At 40.1% G+C, this 19,616-nt stretch overlaps 1 protein-coding gene across 1 annotated transcript in view; it reads left to right on the top strand.

Moving 5' to 3' along the window:
• Positions 1-18,009, top strand: part of LOC118328525 (MICOS complex subunit mic25-like) — a 31,508-nt gene extending 13,499 nt beyond the window's left edge. The window contains exons 3-4 of the mRNA XM_035662286.1: positions 2,997-3,129; positions 17,696-18,009. Coding sequence (XP_035518179.1) covers positions 2,997-3,129; positions 17,696-17,719 — 157 coding nt within the window. The 3' untranslated portion in view covers positions 17,720-18,009. The remainder of the gene's footprint in view (positions 1-2,996; positions 3,130-17,695) is intronic.
• The last annotated feature ends 1,607 nt before the right edge of the window (positions 18,010-19,616 follow it).

Raw genomic sequence — 19,616 nt, 5'->3', positions numbered from 1 at the left:
TCTGTCTGTCTCTCTCTTTCTCTGTCTCTCTCTCTCTCTCTCTGTTTGTCTCTCAGGTTGCATTCACTTCTCTTTTCATGAATATTCTCTCCGCCAGTGATTTATTTAATCCGGTCGCTCTACCCTCCACTGCACATGCCAGCACACACAGACAGACACACACTCAGACTACACAATACACATACCAGTGCAGAGAAATTTCTCCCTCAGTCTTTGTCGTGCACAGTCTATCCCATATCCCCACACAGTCGCACAGTGTGTGTACTGTTAGTGCAGGCAGGGTCTGTTGAGTTCATTCATATGTGAAGGACGCATGATTCTGTAATTGCTTTTAGGGGTGGCATGAGGGCAGTTCTCTGAGTGGGTGTGTGCATATTTGTGTGTGTGTGTACATGTACACATACATGATTGTGTATGTGAATATCAGGTGGTCAGCTTCCCAAAATAAGTAAGCATGTCCCATCATGTTAAATGAAGCCATGCGTTTCCTTATCAAATTGAACATTAATTCTATCTCTTCCCCTCCGTGTCTTACTCTTTTTTTTACAGTACAGTGCTGTATACAGACTGAAATGTGACTGCAGGATAACATCAAGATGTTCATTAGAACATTTTAAAACTTTAGATAATAAATGTCAAGTGGTCTTGTCTAGTGTGAAAGAGAGAGCAGAAAGAGGTAGAGAATCCCTATTTCAGTTCTAGTTGAGGTTCAGAGTTTATACCTGACCTTGGACCTTGTTTTGTCATCATATTCTATTCTATTCTGGTCTATTATATTCTGTTTTGTTTTATTCTTTTTCATTATGTTGTGTTTTGCTTGATTCTGGTCTATTCTATTATGTTGTGTTCTATTTAATTACTTTCTGTTCTATTCTATTCTGTTCTATCTTTTTGATGTTTCATTCTGTTCGGCTCTGTTCTGTTGCCAGTGGATTTCCTGTGCATGTGCGAGCTTGTACAGGATGCATTGCTGTGAATAATAAGTTGTGTCTTTGTGTGTATGTATGTGCGTGTACATATCCATATCCCAATCCTTCCGGTTACGAGTTCTGTCACAACAGCAGGTAAATTACTACAAGCAACAGAGCACTCAAGGATTACCCCCATGTAGGATTAGCATTCACTACCTGCATATGTGTGCGTGCATCTGTGTCTGTGCGCGTGTGTGTTTGTGGGTGTGGATACAATTGTGTGCTTTTGTCTACACACATGTACTGTATGTGTGAGTAAGATAAAAAGAAAAGAGAAAGTTTGACTCTGACTTCTAAGCTGCTTTGTCAATGCATAATTCATCTCTCTCCACAAGCTGCACCTTGAAGCCTTTGAAACTGTCTTAGCTACTCCAACTGCAACTAAAACAAACCATAAATAATCTCAAGTGTTTTTATTTTCTTTTGCTCTCCAAAAAATTGAATGACACAAAACAGAAATTGTTAGCGCCGCTGTTATTGTGGTTTCAACTAAGCCTAACTTCAAGGAGTTGGTAACGTTTAGTCACTTGCAACTCAACCTGTTGTTGTTGAAGCTTCAATCTGGCAATCACAGTTGAAATTATCGCCTGCTTTGGTAAGTCCCGTGATTCTTTACTCCGAGCAACAAAGACTGCTGTGTATCTTTCTCATCAGAGACTGAAAGTGTAGGTTTATCCTGTAGCTAATGTTGTCTTGAGATAGCATAGTGATTTTACAGCTTTACGGAGCCTTGTCTAAACATTAAAGGAAATTAAATTTTTTTTTTTTACAACCTGGGTCTTAGTTACGGCTGCTTACTTGTTCCATACTTTCTTGTAAGATCACGTCTGATCTCAGCTCAAAGTTTGTTATTAAATTGTGTCACATCTGATGCGGATGATGAATGATGAAATAATGATGAAAACTGTAACAGTAATACCCAGGTTGTAGGTTCAAAGCAGGTTCTCTTCAGATCATGAAGAGGAATTTACTGCTAGTTATTTAATCAATAATTACAGTAATAATAATAAGTCGCGACCCCCCAAAATAATCAGTGTAACGTGACAATGTGAAGACTACCAAACTCACACAGGAAAAGCATTGCTTTGCACTCAGACAGAACAACTAATAAATTGTTTTTAGATTTATTGAAACAACGGCACCTTCACAGTCAACATGTTTGCTTTAGGCGTAAAAGCACATAGATAGAAATACATTCTCGTATTACTGAGGTAAATGGGCCTGTTAACATGTATAAGTCGTATATAGCCTATAATCTAGTGTGTTTTTGAGACTCATTCAACCCCGCTGCAATAAGGAACGATACAGAAAATCGTTCCTCCCCACTGCAATAAGACTGTATAACTCATCTGCCTCTGTCAGATCCACAATTACAGAACTGGACTAAATCTACCTGTTGATTCATTCAGCACTGCTTGCTACAATATGTTATTTTAATCTCCATAACCATTTTGAAAACCCTCTGTTGAAGATGTTCTGCAATGTTCCTGTTTATTCCTGTGTGTTTTATTAAATTGTTAACATCTGTCACTTTCAGTGAAGAAGCAGTGTGTAATAACATTCAACTGAAAATATATCAACTAGGAACATACAGCATAATATAAAAAATACGAGATTTTTCCTCTTTTATTTTTTCTTTCTGGAAAATGTACCATGTACTGAGTACCATTACCTGCTTCTCTTTCTCCTTTTGTCTTATTTGAATGCGTTTTTAAAAAACGGTAAGAGAAGAAATAGGGCATTAATACTAAGAAATTCTATTAATTAGCAAATTTCTTGTTGATGTTTATGTTAATAGTAAATAACTGATGCAGCACCCCTGGCAGTAACAGCTGGTAAAAGTCTAACCCTTGTTTTAACAGATGAGGCTCTGTTAAAACAGACCATCTAATGAACTGTCAAAAATGTACAACATGATAAGGGTAGCGAAGAGATCTGAGCACGTACAGTAACTGAAGACATTCCCAGTTGGCAGCGCTGTCATAATCACACTGACCCCCGTCTGTGCCCTCTGTTCCTGTGTAGACCCCGACAGACTGTGTCTCTGTGTACTGAGCTGCAGGCCAAGGTGCTCCAGTGCTACGGAGAAAATCCACAGCAGACCTTGCTCTGCTCCAGCCTGGCCAAACAGTACATGACCTGTGTCCAGCAAGCCAAGGTAGGTGAGGGCCTCGGGTGTGGGAGCATGAAGGGAAGTGTGTTGTCTTTTTTTAATAGGATTTTTGTGTGAAGGTTTGTTTGTGTGGGTGTATTAGTGTGTTTGTAATATGTGTGAATGGTGCAGATAACGCCACAGTTCTTTACTTTTGATCAATTTCCCACTGCCATAGGTTTTTTTATTTTTTATTTTTTATTTTTTTGCTGTTATCACTCCTTGATCATTCCCTTTGAGTAACATACTTGGCCAGAGTACTTGAAGTAGCTCTCTTACCTTTAAAGATACATGTCTTTTAAACATAATTATTTTGGGCATTTTTTACCTTTATTTGACAGTGACAGTGAAGAGGCAGACAGGAAACGGGGGATAGAGAGGGGGGTATTATACGTAAGAAAGGTCGGCGGCTAGAATCAAACCAGCAACAGTTGTGACCGGGTGGTGGTATGTGCTGTAACCATTTGGCTACAGAAGCACTCCAATTAATGTTTTAATTCCCCTCCAGTTTTTTTTAAAGACGACAGAAAGATAGCAGTTAATTAGTCAGACCTGGAAGGAACTTGACAGTGACACTGACAGTGGAACAAAAAGGTGAAGAGACAAATAATCCTTTCATTCCTTATACAAAATCAGTTAACTTCTGAGGATTGTAATCTGCATGTTGGTTACTTTGACACTTCAAATAGGAAGCTAAATCAATGAGACATGCTTATTGAGCGGATTTATAAGTCATCAGGCGTGCACTGTGTTTTGGAACTTTCTGATAGGAAGATTACACCGTTATTAGTGTATTAAAATCAGTTTTGGCATTCAGCTCTTTGAAATGCATTCTGCTTTCTGCTGATGCTTTCGCAAATAGTGTTCAGACCCTACGCTTATCTACAAAGTGCTTATTTTACCCAATTTCTCCATCAAAAAACAATAATGAATGGGGTAATTTGCACATTATTATCGTGACAAAACGCACTGATATGGCTCCAAAGTAGATAAAAGGCACAAAACAACAATTGGTGAATCTGGCAGTTTAAACGGTCGATAAAAGCAAGGCAAAGGCTCACAATAAAAGTAATCAGTCTTTTTAAACTGGTTCAAAAGATCCATTTGCCAGTGGGATGGGGCTCTTTGGGGGGGAAAAAAACAGTGTATATGTTTATATGTGAGTCAGTTTGGGGTTTTTTTGCGAGCATGAGTTGTATGAATTTAGATTGTGAGTGTAAGAGTAAAGTGCAGAGTAAAGGCAAGCTGTTTGTCTCCTTTTTGAGGCATGTGTTTAATTCAGGTTCAATCAGGCATATCCTTGACAGAGTGAGTGCAAATCAGTCAGAGAAAGAAAGAGACAGAGAAAACACTGAAGTGACAGAAAGAGAGCGTTAAAGGGCAAATGAATGAAAAAGAAAGCTTCAGTCTCTTAACAAATGTATCAACTCTATGCCCATCCCTCTGTGGGTGAAAGGGGAAAGTGTTGTGGGCTGAAAACCAGAATAGGCTTTAGACTGTCCTGAGAGAAAGAGAGAAATGAAAAGTTCTTCACTTCTTTCCTGGTGAAAGACGGTGGATTTGACTGATGTTGATAAAGAAGGTCTAGACGAGAAAATAAAGAAAAAAATGCAAATAAATGCGTTTTCATCCATACATAGAGTTGGTTCATCAAGATAAACAGCTGGTGGTGCTAATTCTCCTGTCAGAGTCCATAAAACCACTGTAGAAGAAGAGGGCGCAACGAGATGATTAATTTAAAGAACATCAAACTGTTGCTTGACTGTATTCGTACGTTAAAAAGTTTGGTGTGAAATTCATATAATTCGAAGAGTTGGCAAAACGTCTTATCGCAGACATCTCCTCTGTCTAACCTTTCTTTATTGGGATAATCTAACAGAAATGAAATCTTGCTTTTCAAGAGTGACCTGCACTACTCTTTTAAAGATAGTTGGATTTTCAGGTTGACCTTTAAGACTTCTGAAGAGTGCTCTATCTCCGGCTCAGACATAAAAAGGCATATAAATGTTTTTAGATTTCAGATAGAAATGTTTAAATGTAAAAAGACCTCATATTTTAGTGTCCTATTAAACTACCTACATCCAATATTCTATCCTTTACTTCTCTATTTCTCTTTTATTCACTTATCTTATGTATAATCTGCTCATCCTTGGATCTTTCATGCCACTGTCACTGTTGATCCATCTCTTCTCCCCCAGTTGCCGTTCCCATCCTCCATGTGTCCCTCTTCCTGTATTAAAGCCTCTTTGGCCGCCCTTCACTGCACACTTTGTCACATTAGCCAGTGCATTACCTCTGATCTGCACTGCTAGCCATGGAGCTCTGTCTCAGTCGAGGTATTAGTTGAGTTTGGCTAACGTGTTGGGTGCTATCCCTTCCATGTTCATTTGCACGCACAGCCTAGTCACACAGCCTTGTTTCAGACCTACTACGGTCTTTGTTGAACACACACAAATTCCAAGGGAGGCCCTTTTAGGACCCCTAGAAATAAAACATATTCATATAGGCAGCTAAGAGCTAATGTTTCTAATTCAAATAGTAAAAAAGCAACAATATATGCTGCTGTAGTTTTAGATCTGAAACCTTTCCTACCTCTCGCTGCTATGATTATTTGCATCCATATTTTTGGTCTAATGTTTCATTTAGAGCATCTTTAACCCCAGGGGCATAGATTGGACAGCAGTCACTAATTGAGTGTGACGTGCACACTGGAGCTCTGTCCATGTCTATTGAAATAAACATCCATGAATCTGCTTTGAAAAAGTTGCTCCTTGTAATTCCAGAACTTGCCTGAGAATCATCAGATTTTAAGTTTTCTTCAGTGAGTAATTCAGTGATAGAGTTTCTGTATATCCAGCATTATATTGCAATCAAGAACTGCTAATATTTCATTTGGCATAATTTTAATTGTGTCAATTTGCCAAAATGTAAATAAATATAAAAAAGCTGGGCTCAAATTGAGGCCCACAATGTAACTCATTTAGGAGAATTGTCTCGGTTTTGTCTGAGGAGGGTCCCACAGTGTCAGACTTTTAAACCCCCTGATCTAGTCTGGTGTTGCAGTCTGAAATCTACCTCTTGAAAACTTCAATTATACAACTGAAAAAAAAAATATTTTGAAGACTTTCCATAAAAAGAAAATTCTTAGTTTCCTATGACGGTTAAAATGTGCTCAAATAACACATTGGAATGATACCCAAATGACTGAGACTGGGTCAAAAAGAGAGGAAAGACGGGTGCATCTGCCACCGGAGACTCCTGATCAGTCAGCCTTAATGAAAAGAAATGAGTGGGCAGTCCCAAGACCCCTCTGGACATGCAGGCGGCTGTCCAATCTGCCTGTCTATAAATGGATCTGACAGAGCCAGCAGCTTGGCAGAGCAGAGCACTTGGACGAGAGTTTTACTAGGAAAAGTTTCAGTATTGCTGCAGGTGGTTAGGGGTCAAAAGGGAGCAATATGCACTGCAGAGTCAGTCATGAGAGAGAGCACTGGATCGTATTTCATTGTGATATATAATATGCCGTAGACCCTGGAGGAAACATTTAGTTAACATTGAGACTATTAATAATTGGAGGTTTTACCTTTCTCTAAACTAGGTGCCCGTGTGCTTGTATCAAACGTGGAACAGAAGGTTTATTTATCATGTAGGTAATTACATTCAGCTGTAATATGTACGTTTTGGAAAATTAGTTTTTGCATTCAGAAAATATTTGAAAAACAAAAATATCAGAAAATAAAGAACTTAACCACATTTCTTAGAATAATGTTAGATTTTTAAATGTTGGATATCTTATTTAGGATAGGAACTTTTTGAATTCCATTACATACAAGCCCATCGTCATTTTGAGTAGACTCCTTATCTGCGCCACTGAAGGACAGTAATAATTCACCCAAAAAGTGTTTCGAGGTGCACTTTGTAAAGGAGGGCCGTTTTGTTCAAACAAACAAGCAAAATAAACTGACTGTTCACGGGGAGATAAAATAGCTAGCGAGTTAGAAAAGACGTTTAGATGCAGTAATTTTTCAGCTTTGTGTGACAATAACATGACTGCTCAATAGACAGCAGAGCTTCTAGCCTGGTGAAAACCTCCCGACAGCTTAAAAGCTCTGTTCTTTTGTTATCTGTATGTGCTTGTAAGGATTTTCTAAAGCAGATGCATTCTTCCCTGTGATTAAAGGGAGAATGCTGTATTCCCCCCCCACCCCCAAAATTAATCTTTGTCTGAGGCTGATACCTTACGGTTCTTGCTTTTCTTGAATATAGTTATCTGTCTCTCTTTTGTCTCTTTTTGTACATGAAGCTTGACGCTTATCGAATACCATCAGTCTGCCTACAACTCTTTTTCTTATTTTTCCATTTTCTGGCGTTCTCTGTATTCTGCAAGTCAAGTAAAGTTATAGTTTGTGTACACGAACACAGCAGCAGACCCATAGTGTCATGGATAGGATCGGTTCTGTCACTTTCCACCCAACTGCCACTGACTTTCCTAGAGTTTATTCATGTAGGCTCTACTGTATATATCTTACTCTTTGTCAGCCTGTCTGTTTGTCAATCAATCTGCCAATGAAACCAGCGGCCTGCTTATCTGTCTCTTCTCTGCCAGTGTCTTGATCTGAACATCACTAGAGTATCTATCTCACTTTTTCTGTCTCCCGCTTGAAGTCCACCCAACTCACTATCTACAGTGGCACAGCTTTCCTTATATGTCACTCAAAAAGTTCTTTTATCTTTTATGATTCATGCATAGACACACACACACACACACACACACACACACACACACGCTTTTCACACATTCTGCCCTCTGCCATCCATTAAAGACAGTTGCTTCAGGATATGGCCTTGCGCTCTGCTATCACTCCTCTGTCTCTCTCCTGTCAGTGTCTCTGGTCGGCCCATTGTCATGCATATGGGACCTTATGTGTGTGTGTGGTGTGGTGTGTGGGTTAGGAATGAAGGGTAAATGTCAGCTCACCAAGGCACCGCGTTAGCATGAGGCTTTGTGGGTTTTTTGTCTCTTCCTGGTGTGACATTTGGCATTATCTTATATATCGTCACTATGCGGTCATTGTCTTTGTAAGTTTTTATAGTCAGTGTGCGTTTGTATGCTTGCTTTTGTATGTTTGTGTCAGTGTAAGCCCATGAGAAAGTGTACGAGTCCACCCTTTACCTGTTATTATCTGTTCTGCCTTTCAACCTCCTTCTCAGTGAAACAAAACACAGCCGTCCTCAAAGTCACATTCAAGAACAAACGTTTCTCAAACCAGCACTTACTGTAAGTGTCACCCCCGATCCTCCACAACACTCCAAGGCTCCAGCACAAACCATTTACAGAATGCTAATGCTAATGGCATCGGAACAACACTGCACCACTATATCCCACATACTTAACCCATTTGAACCTGTTGGTCTCCTGAACGCAGTATTCTGCCCTGGTGTGTGACTGTGTGTGAGCACATGCTGGCCTCTGAGATGCTTGGTTAAGTGCCACTCTGGGTCTGCCTTGATTACAGAGGCTTATGGAGCATTGCTGTAACAAAGAAAAGTATGTGGAACAAGTACATTTGTACTCGGGTATAAACACTGTTCAATATATTGCAGCCTCAAAAATTGCTTTTAATAACAGTAAAGGAGTCAAAAGTAGAAAGAATGACTGATAGATTTGCATGTTAATGATTAGCTCACTGTATGGGAAAGGCCTTGCAACCTTATTTCTCCACTATCCCACGGGAATCCTCCTCCCCAGTCCCACCTTCTTTTCTCTTTAGACGACTAGTAGCCTACATGATGGGTAGTGTTTAGTGACAGTAGGTCTATACATGTGAATTGAATGACTAATTTACAAATTTGTGTACAGTTGTATCACTGATATTTGTTACATTTAGGAACTGTAAAAGAAAATGAAAATGTATCGTCTTGAGGAAGCATAAAGGTGACCAAATATAAAACCACACAGAGACAAGTACGAATCTGTAAGAGGTTTACAGAAGCACAGACCCACAAAAAGACTATGAAGGCAACAAGGATTACATTCGCAGTTTGAACAACCTATGATGTGGCGAAGTAAAAACCTGCGTTTGTACAGAGCAATTAAAAACTCGTGTTTGTCCACCGCAGTGCTCAGACATGTCTTGTCAGGATGCAAATACAGCTGGTGGGATAAGCAAGTGTTTGCGTGCTTGGCATCAGCAAATGAGATTAACAGAGAGAGAGATATTCTTAAACTGAGCGTCCAACTGGATTCAACGGGAATTTAGTAACATTACACTGGAAATAGGTATTGTTGAGTAAAAGATGCCGCAGTGAGAGGACACTAAACACTGTTTTAAAATTGTCCTACATTGTTTAGAGTATTAATAAAAAAAAGATATAGATAGATGAATTAATTTATTATGAAAACAAATGTTTGTTGTGTTCCCAGTAAACTTTGAAGTTAGGTATGCAGTTATGATGATGCATTCAATGCATTATGCATCAGTGTTGGTCTTCACTCCAAGTTGTGTACAAAGTGTGTCTATGATCATCTTCTCTCACCTTGAGCTCCTTTTAAGGCCCTTAGAGATTCAGTCACAGAGGACAATGAAAAAGGGATTTAAAAAAGAAATTTGTGTGTGTGTGATAAAAATAGCCATGAGTTTGGAGTCCATGGGTTTTTATATGGATCCCGCCGCGTTTAAGTGCTTTGGTTTTCTCTCTTAATGTCACCTCCAACAGTTGTGTCGCGTGACACATCACTGCACATGTGTACATTTGTGTATGTGCGTCACTATCTGTGCATCTTCTCTATCTGTGTAGAGCTATTCCCCTTTCTTCAAAACATTTCAGTTGACATTTTCCACTCCAGCCACTTTTAACCACAAACTAATTCACAGATGTTGTTGCAGGGACTCATCCGTTTCCAAATGTAGTGCGAGCAGCATCTTAAGCACCTCTCAGACAACATTCAGTCCTAACAAAATCTTTAGACCTCCATTCCCCATGAAAAAGAAATAGGTGGATTCAGTAATGGCAGTATTTCACTCTGCTATTCCCACCGTCTTTTAGAGACATATTAAATCCCAGCAACAAAAAACAATGGTTTCATTCTAACCTGTTCAGTTTGTCCAGGTGAAGAAGTTGATTGATAGGAAGAAAAATAATTCTGCCATTTCCAGCTAAGAAGAGGAAAAAAATGAGGCACAAGTCTTTGTAGCAGTGATGAAAGAGGAATAGAAAGTGCCTGCCAGTTGGAGACTGGATGGAGACTGATGAAAGAGAAGAAAAGTGGGGGAGAAATAGGCTTAAGAGTGACTGTCAGTGAGTAAGGGTTAATAGAAAACTGTAAGAGAGAGATACAGTTGAAATGAGTGGATGATGGTGGGAAATGTAGAGAGGATGAATAAAGAAGAGAGGCTCTGTCAGTGGGAAGGACGAGGAGGGAGACGCAGGAAGTATCGAATGAAGAAGGAGGAGAAGAGTCTCCGTCAGTCACCACAAGAAATGTCCGATTTTAGGATTATTAAATAGAGAGGAAATAATAAAAAATAAAAACAATTATTTGTGTGTGTTTGTGTGTGCGTGCGTGTGTGTGTGTGCTCATCTACGGCACTGAGGNNGTGTGTGTGTGTGTGTATGGCTATCAGTAGTTGCAGGTGGTGAGCCCCACTGTGAGCCTTGGCTTGCCCGCTAACTCTGATCTGATAACAGAGCCACTCTATCATCGCCATGCGCACACACACACACACACACAGTTTTGTATATTGTAATATCCCTGGTATTAATATCTCCTCTATAGAATACTAGTATAGCTCCTACACTGATTATAGCCTTTGTGTGATGTTAAATTGTACCAAGATGATGTGTGATTTGCTTTTCTGTGCCATTTTTATTCTATAAATCACTATTATTATTTACATTACTTTCTTCTTCTGTTTCTTTCCATCATACCATTATAGTGCTTTGGCAACACATATGACATATTGACATACGGCTGTGTTATGAGTATCACTCATACATATTGCCTACACAAGTACACTCACACATACTAGCTCACATATTTCTGTCTCTTTATGTCTCTCTCTTTCCATCCCACCTCTCCTTCACATCCATCATCTCCAAGGCGACCACCTTATGAAGGCACAGGGCACATAAAGATTAGCTGTTCCCTCTCTTATGTCTGCCCCTCCATCCTTCAACATTCTCTCTTTCTCTCTCTCAAATCTATATAACACTCCATCAGGATCCAGCTAAACATCTGATCCATGCTGCTACACTCCACTGACCGCCATCTTTGTAACGTGATCGATTCGCTCCTGCCAGCTTTGAGCCACCATGTGTCTTACTTCATTTGGGTACAGATAAGGTGTCGGGGGAAATTGTGACTAAGGGACTCTCTAGGTGAAGACTGAGGTTTTACTCTGTGAATGGAATAGTTGTCCTCATTGTTAGCTGCTCAATCTCACTGAATCTTTTATCTCCAGTCTATGTGTACAGGTAATTTTTTATTAAGGGAATAGCATTTTTCCTGCTTTGCCAGTGTGAGAAAATATCATCTGGGGGTAGTAGTGTTAAATATGTGAAAGTAAATTATAAAAATGTAAAAGCATTTCATTTATTGATTTCTGTCTGGACGTAAAGAGAATTTGTAGTGTACTGGCGGATTGCAACTCCCTCTCTTAACCCTCCCTTTCCAAGAGTGAAGGAGAAAAGATATGAAAACACAAACGCCTCTATCAAGAGCCAGTGTTTGGTTTGTCCCTTCTTGGCGACTGTAGAAACATGGTGGTTCAACATGGCGGACTCCATGGAAGGCGACCCGTGGCAGCTTATTCTAACAAAAACACTATTCTTATATTCAGGTGTATAACATAATAAAACATACTATGAAGTATCATATAATCACTTTCTGCCAATAGAGCTATAGACCTGTAGATTTAAATTGTGTTTTCTGCATTGTTTTTCATGGTTTGTGGTTTGACTGGGGTGAAGAAATTAATAATTTGGACAAATAGACATGTTAAATTAAAAGAAAATGTCCCACACAGTTGAACAAAGCCCTTTTTTAATCACTAGTTACCAGTAGAAACAGGCAGGAAATGTATAGAGAGAGTGAGGTGGATGACCTGCAAGGTCCCCTGCTTGAGTCAAACGGGGGACTTTGCACCTTAGACCACTAGGCAAGAGGAGGTCCAAATGGGTACCATTAACATTTAATAGTTTAATAATAATAGTTAGTCCATCCAATAGTTGTTGACTGACTGACGCCACCATGGATAGAAATATCCAGACGCTTATGAAATGTGGGTGGCAAAATTAGTATTTATGTTTGCCACTTGCTTAAGAAAATTCTGGCATTTTTATGTTCAGTTTTATTGACTTTGCATCAGATTGCATCAGTGACTGCACTTAATACATGAAATCAATGATTGTATCTTCATCTTTGTCTCTGTGTATCTTCTTGATTGTAACTTAACGCTTTCATACAGAGTAAATGGTCAGTCGGTGCTCCTAACTCACTAACCAACCCACCAACTGACCAACATACACACTGACTGAATTAACAGTTTAGATGGTCCCTTACCTGTGACCAACTAGCTGACTGACTAATATGCTTCCTTAACTGACCGAGTGATTAACTGTCTGGCTGTCTTACTGACTGTGTAATCAGTGAAAGGCTGTGTGTTTATAAAACAGCCATAGCCACGGCCACTCTGCGAGTGTGTGATTGACAGTCCTGCCTGTCAACTGTCTCTGTTCCTCCAGAGAGAGGGAGAGAACTGAGTGCTGTTAGCACTGAGCAGAGAAGACAGTTATTGATTTTCTACTTGTCTATTATTTTTGTTTTTCACAAAGAAAAGGCAAGTGAGCAAGGCAAGTGTGTTTGTGTGTGTATGTGAGTGAGCGTCTCCTTATATTCGGTGCACATGTGTTTATATGTTGCTTTGCTGTCCGTATGTTGCCCATTAGGGTATGACTGGGGAAGTGTGAACACACCCGGTGCGTGTACACTGTTGCCTCCATGCTGCTGCTGCTCAAAGTTTATTGCTGGCCAACGAACACAACAATCTATCTCCTCCTTACACAGCTCACTAATTGGGTGGAAACTGGCAGCTGGAAGAAAACAAGTCTTTGTGTGTCTGTATGCTGTGTGTGCTTGTATGTCTGGGAATCAGTGTTTCTGTGTGTATTAAATCTAATCTCAGCAGACACCTTTCCGTCTTAGCAAGCGTCAGTGATAATGAAGTGAAGTTTTTGGTTCAACTTTGCACTTTTTGCACCACCAATAGAGTGTAAGAATTTGTTCTAACTCATATGAAGAAATGGTTGACAAAAGCATAAAAATCAAGGTAAAACAAATCACATTGTGGTTATTTTTGACCTTACAATAAGATTACTGCCATATAATGTCTTGATGTAATGTTGTAGCGCTAGGACAATATTCTTCTTCTAGCTCTAGTTCTAGCACCTGATTTTGATTTGGTCTTTGTATAAAAATGAAGCAGTATCATAGAGTGCCCGGTGCCCACAGACGGCTACAAGTGGGGTGGCACCTCCGTGGCTTGCAGCAGACAGGTTGAGAAGACAGAGTGAAGATAAATCCACTTAAAAATTTAACTCCAAGCTCTCCTCCTGTCGGTGAATGTCTCCAGATCAGAGCAGAATCCGGCATGACTGCAGGTGTTTATTCCTCCAGAAGCTCCAGCTCTTCCCCAGCTCTCTTCTTCAGACCTCCCCGGGCTCCAGCTCTGTCTCTCTGTTCCTCCCCACACAACACTGCAAAATCACCACAATGTGCTCACATTCTTTACAAAAGGCTGTACATTTTCAACTCGCACAGAAAATGGTGTTCTTTTATAATTAATGTACTCCCATTCATCTCAACACAAGAAATGATCATCTCCCTGACACCCAGCTGATATAAACGGGATGAACAAAATATTAGAAGCACCTTCAGTGTAACTGCACCACAAACTACATCATCCAGTATGACCATTAAGTTGAATCAGCACCTCTTTAAAACAGTTTCAACAAAAAAAACTCAACATTATAACCTTCATGAAGGTTGGATTTATTGCTGGATTAGACTACATTAGCTTTAGCTCTCTGTACTTAATAATCTGGCAAGTGTACGTCTTAAATTCGGTGCAGACCTTGAGCTCGAATATTTGGCTGCCCTCCCCTGTCCATGGTGTTGTGCATAAAAAGCTTTTCCTGTCTTTAAATTATCCAAGTGTGGATGGCGGCAGTCCAAATTTGGACCTGGGGCACCAAATTGAACCGTTTGTACTGTGGGAGGTACTAAGGGTCAGTTTGAAATGCAGGAACTACTTCATACACTATGCATGAGGCATAATGTCTCATCACAGCGCTGTATATACCTACACACCCTGATGCCACAAACTCACACATGCATGCACCTACACACACGTTAATGTGTGCATAAACTCCTGTGCACACAGACAGACCTACTTTCACACAAATAGTGCGTTTTCATGCACATATGCAGACACACACTGTCCCCCTTTATATCTGAGGACGTGAGTGGAACAGTAAAGCTAAATCCCCTTGTCACATTTGCTGCTCATCTCCAATTCAATGGCACAGGCTGCGATGCCCTCGGATGCACTTGGCAAGTGAACAGCTAACCTGCCCGCCAGTAAATCTGTCTGCCAGCCGAGCACCGAGGTAGTTAGCATGCCAACTAGCCCACCCAGCAGCCACAAGCTAATGCTTCACTAACCCTGGGTCACCCTGTCTTCTCCTGCGTCTGTGTGTTTGTTTGTGTATTGACACAAGAGGTGTTTAGTTGTGGCTTATAGTAGGCTGGCTTTCTGAAACACAATCAGTTATTAGTGTTATACTACCGCAACTCACATAGACAATTCTAAATAAGCTTATCTCATTTTAAAACCTATTTTGATACACAAACATCAAATCTGCTGCTCTACAAGAGTTCTTTTTTTTCTCTCCTTTTAATCTGTGCAGAGTTTTTCTACAAAATGAGTTATTCTAACATAATTATGATAGAGTGGGAGTGGAGCTTATAAGCTTCAATTTATTTGCCATCTTTTAAAAGTAGAGTAGCTGTACCATTATCAATTAAGATTTTTTTTTTTTTTAACATGATTTATTTTGTGTCTTGGAATAACCTCCATCTGGTACTAAACGCAAGAAACCATCCCAAGACATCTACTGTAGTCACATTTTATATATTCATTTCAACATTTCAAGTCAGTGGCAAGCAAATGTCTCCACAGTCAAGTCTTACAGAGGAACCATGATCCACTTGGGAATCTTTATCTTAAATTTTAACTGCTTCATATATACGCAACTTCAATTCTTGCAGAGGCAATTGATTTGCAGCGGATGAAACAAGACAGGGAAACAAGCAGTGCAGAGTTTTAATCGCGACATAAAACATGCAACTATCCAGACTTCACTGCACACGACCTACAGTAACAATGAGTCTTGTTAATTAATTTAATGACTTGTGGGATAAGGGGTTGCTGGATGTTCATCGATTTGACCTTATTTTTGGCAGGTGGTAGCGAATACCTGAGGCAAGAGGGAGACATTTTTATTAAAGTGAATGGTCACAGTCCAAAACTCTTGAAATCTCCCAGAATGTGTCTAACCTGCAGTAGAATGAGCTTAAAATGATAAAATATATTGCATACATGCAGAAGTAAAGAGTAAAGGGACAGAGTTACAATGATGATGTGGCGTACTACAGAGAATATAAATGATAGTCTGGCCAGAGGTGGAAGCCCAGTGCAGACAGTGGTCTCATTTCTATATACAACTTTAAGAAAACCGTAATAGTGACACTGGTAGCCATTAAGTCAACTGCAGTCAGCATCCTGTTGCTCACACTCGGTACACAGTCCATACACATAAGTAAGCATCCAAAAGCGACGTACACTAGACTGAATGCTGGAAAATGTAATACATTAATATTTAGAATAATGTTACTGTGTTGAATATCCCTATATTTTATTTGGGCCATTGATTCCATGCTGCTAACTAGCTTGTCGTTTTCAAATCACAGTCAGCTGGCCAACCCACGTTTAGATTTTGTAGGTCTAATTTTTGAGGTTACGTTACAATTTGTTCCCACATTGGCAATTCAAAGTGATTAATACATAAAATGCTTTCGAATACATATGGAACCTTTAAGTAGGAATATAATAGACTGAAGTTATGTATATAAAACGTTACTGCTCCAGCCACTGCATCAGATACAGATACACACACCACCTCAACCCCTCTACTCCGCTCCTCTAAAATTATGTGTGGACTGATCATTTAAATAAGGTTCCTTTTCTACTCTTTTCCTTCATCCTTTCTCCCTAGTCTTCTTCGTGAGCCTCGTCTGGTGCTGTCACTTCAGCACTAAGCGTTGGTGCTATGGCAACAGTGCAGAGTCCCGATAAGCAAGAAAAAGGCAGTTACAAGCTGTTGGATTTTAAGGTGGAATGAAGAAATATAATAAAAGCAAGTCACTGAAAAGCTCTGACATTACTTGAGAGTAGAGACACACTATGCTCTCTACTCTCGCTTCAGCAAAGTAGTTGTAGTTCAAAGTGCCTTGCTCAAAGGTTGAGGGGTTTGTTTGAATGGTTACTCAGTCGGTTGCAGTTGTTGCTGTTGCAGAAGAAATCTACAAAAAAAAAAAATCAATCTGGTCAGGTGTGTGTGTGTGTGTGTGCGTGTGTGTGCATGTGCGTGTGTGTGTCAGGGGTTTTCTTTTTTTTTTTTCTGTGTTGCCACATTCAGTTTGAAGCCAGCTACCAGCCAAATACTGCCAGGGCAGAGGTCAGACTTTCTATAGGGCCACACTCAACACGTTCCTCTGTGTTTGTAGTACATCACGTACGTTTCTGTCTCTTACACTCAAGAATGAAACATTTTGACCAATTAGTTGATTAAATGCAAGTGCTGTGTTATTCTACATCAAAAAACAAATCAAATTGGTTTCCTTTCTTAAAGAAAGTTCCTGACAAATGAGCCCTGTTTCCATGTTTGCAAGAATCATCTTTTTTGGAGCAAGTAGAATTGGCAATTATCTGCACACCACCTGGGTACCCATTTTCATGCTTTTCTAAGTATCAAAAATAAAGCTACATCAGTTTGCTCTCTCTCTCTTATTCTCTCCTTTTTTAAGATTCGGTATGTAGTGGGATACATAATTGTAATTCAAGAGTCAGTAATATTAAGCAGATATTAACTCCTCACAATGCCGAAAGAGGAGTCTGCATTGTAAGTATGGACTAACATTTACTCTGATTCTACTAGGGAGACGATTTAGCTAGATAGATGCGTAGATAGCTGTAGATGTAAGTATGGCAGAGATGACGTGGTAGGATGGCAAATGGCAAAAATAGGAGAAATGCTCAAATTTCCCTTAATGATATTTAGATATTTAGATACTTGAGTGACTGCTGTGTTTTTGTGGGAGGGACTGCATTTCCCATTATGCATACTGACTTTTGCTAGCTTCCCCTTGGGTTTTTGTAATGTAAAGTTATAATTTGATGGTTTCTCCTCTTTTCTACCCCCACCCCTCTTGTCTCCCTCCCTGTTTTTTCAGAGCTCACTGAAGAATCACGGCTGAGAAACCCAAAGAAAGCAGGAAGAGAAGAAGTGAAGAAGGAGAGAGCATGTCAAATCTGTCCATTTCTCGCCTCCTTCTGTCCTTCTCCTATTCATCCATCCATTTATTTATCCTCCATCACTAAATAACCCCCTCCTCTTTCCCACTCACCGTCCTTCTTGGTTTTTGAGTGTATTATCTTTATATGCCACTCCAGAGTGTATGATGTGTTGATTTATTGTCAAGTTGCGCCGGCACACCCCTGCCGTCGCTGAAATAAATCCCAGTGATCTGGTGGTGATGAGACTGCAGGTTGTGTCTCTTTGTGTCTTGTGTGTGCGATGGCGGATGTCTCTTGTCACGGCACGCTAATAATGCTTCCACTACTGAAAATGGGGTCGTGTGCACCCTTCTCACAATACTGTGCAGGCCCAGGGGCTTGATTGTGTGCCGTGCTCATGGTTTCATTAAGAGAGAGAAGGGAAATGAGAGTGAAGGAAATGAGGGATAAATGAAGTGGAGGACAGATGAATAGTGAAGTGTGCGTGTATTAATGTGTGCGTGCTTGTGTTTTTCCACTATAGCGAACCCGTGTAGACGTATGTGTCGCCACGTAAGGGTGCACATGAGCAACACACCGGACAGGCCACATATTGTCCCTGCTAACTGTGTTTCCATGGTGACAGCAAGGGTTGGTGCTAGCAGCAAGGTGTGGAGGAACCTTCCAGATAACCCTGAAGGTCAGCACACAGAGCTACAGCTCACAGCACCACTCTGTACTCACACACTTAACACTGTGTGAGTCCACTGTGTGTCTGAAAGAGAGGGACTCAGTTAAGATGCATTTCCACTTATATATGGACATGGTTGGCCACCCTCGGAATGACAGAGGCTTGTTATCGCGCACACACGTATTGCACATAGTCACAGAGCAGACACACACACAGAATATTAATGGTTTTATAATATGCCCACATAGTTGTTCCTGGATATAAATACACATTCACACAAGTGGTAGTCAATGTGGATGTAGTAGAGGGCATTTGTTTATGACAGCCGTGAGGAGTGATCTATTGATCACAGTTCTGACCGATCTATACAATATACGCTCTATTATAGAAATCTAAAGTGAAATACTGAGACCAATTAAATGGATTTAAGAGCGTGTGCATGTGTGCGTCTGTCAGTCTGTCAATCCGGTTTTATGTGTGTGAGTCAGCGAACACATCCAAAACTCCACTTCCTCACCAGGGATTAGGCAGCTCTAACCCAGCAGACATGATGCACATATTACCTATATTAAATGGAGCACCATATTAGAGGTTTCATCCAGTGACTCTCATATCCCCTCTCTCTCCCTGACATTTCTTTACAAATACCAGCCTCTATTCACTCTGTTATTGCCTTCTCCCATTCAGCAATTCTCTGATTAAACAAGCTCCTGAAAAGCCTAGACACTGCTATGTGCCATTTGGCTTTTATTAGAAACCCTCCCCCTTTAATTAAATTGGCTGAATTACAGAAATATCAGGGATATTTCACCAATATATCGGATAAGAGAGCACAATGAGTGATAAAAAAACTGGGCTTTATGAGATGTTTTGAATGCGGTTTTGGTGGTAAAATGAGATAAACACAATCTTGATGGAGAGGCGATGTTTGTTTTTTTTAAGAAAGCCGAGATTTGTTGGGTCTGAATGAGTCTCATCATCGAAACGTGTGTCACAGCTGAAACTCTCCGTGCCTGTCATTTTTATTTATTTTTAGAGAATTTCTTAAGAAGTCGATTTATTTTTCACTCCCTCCTTCTCCTCCGACTCTATTTCAACCCTGCACCTCCAGAGCCAATGCCTTTATTTTCCCGCCTTATTATTGTGAAAGATAGGGGATTGAGGTTGCCGTGGTAACCGGCCTGGCT

This window comes from Morone saxatilis, unplaced genomic scaffold, assembly GCF_004916995.1.
Source record: "Morone saxatilis isolate NCDOM2014 unplaced genomic scaffold, NCSU_SB_2.0 Contig18, whole genome shotgun sequence".
Taxonomy (NCBI): domain Eukaryota; kingdom Metazoa; phylum Chordata; class Actinopteri; family Moronidae; genus Morone; species Morone saxatilis.
This window is presented reverse-complemented; position numbering and strand designations above follow the sequence as displayed.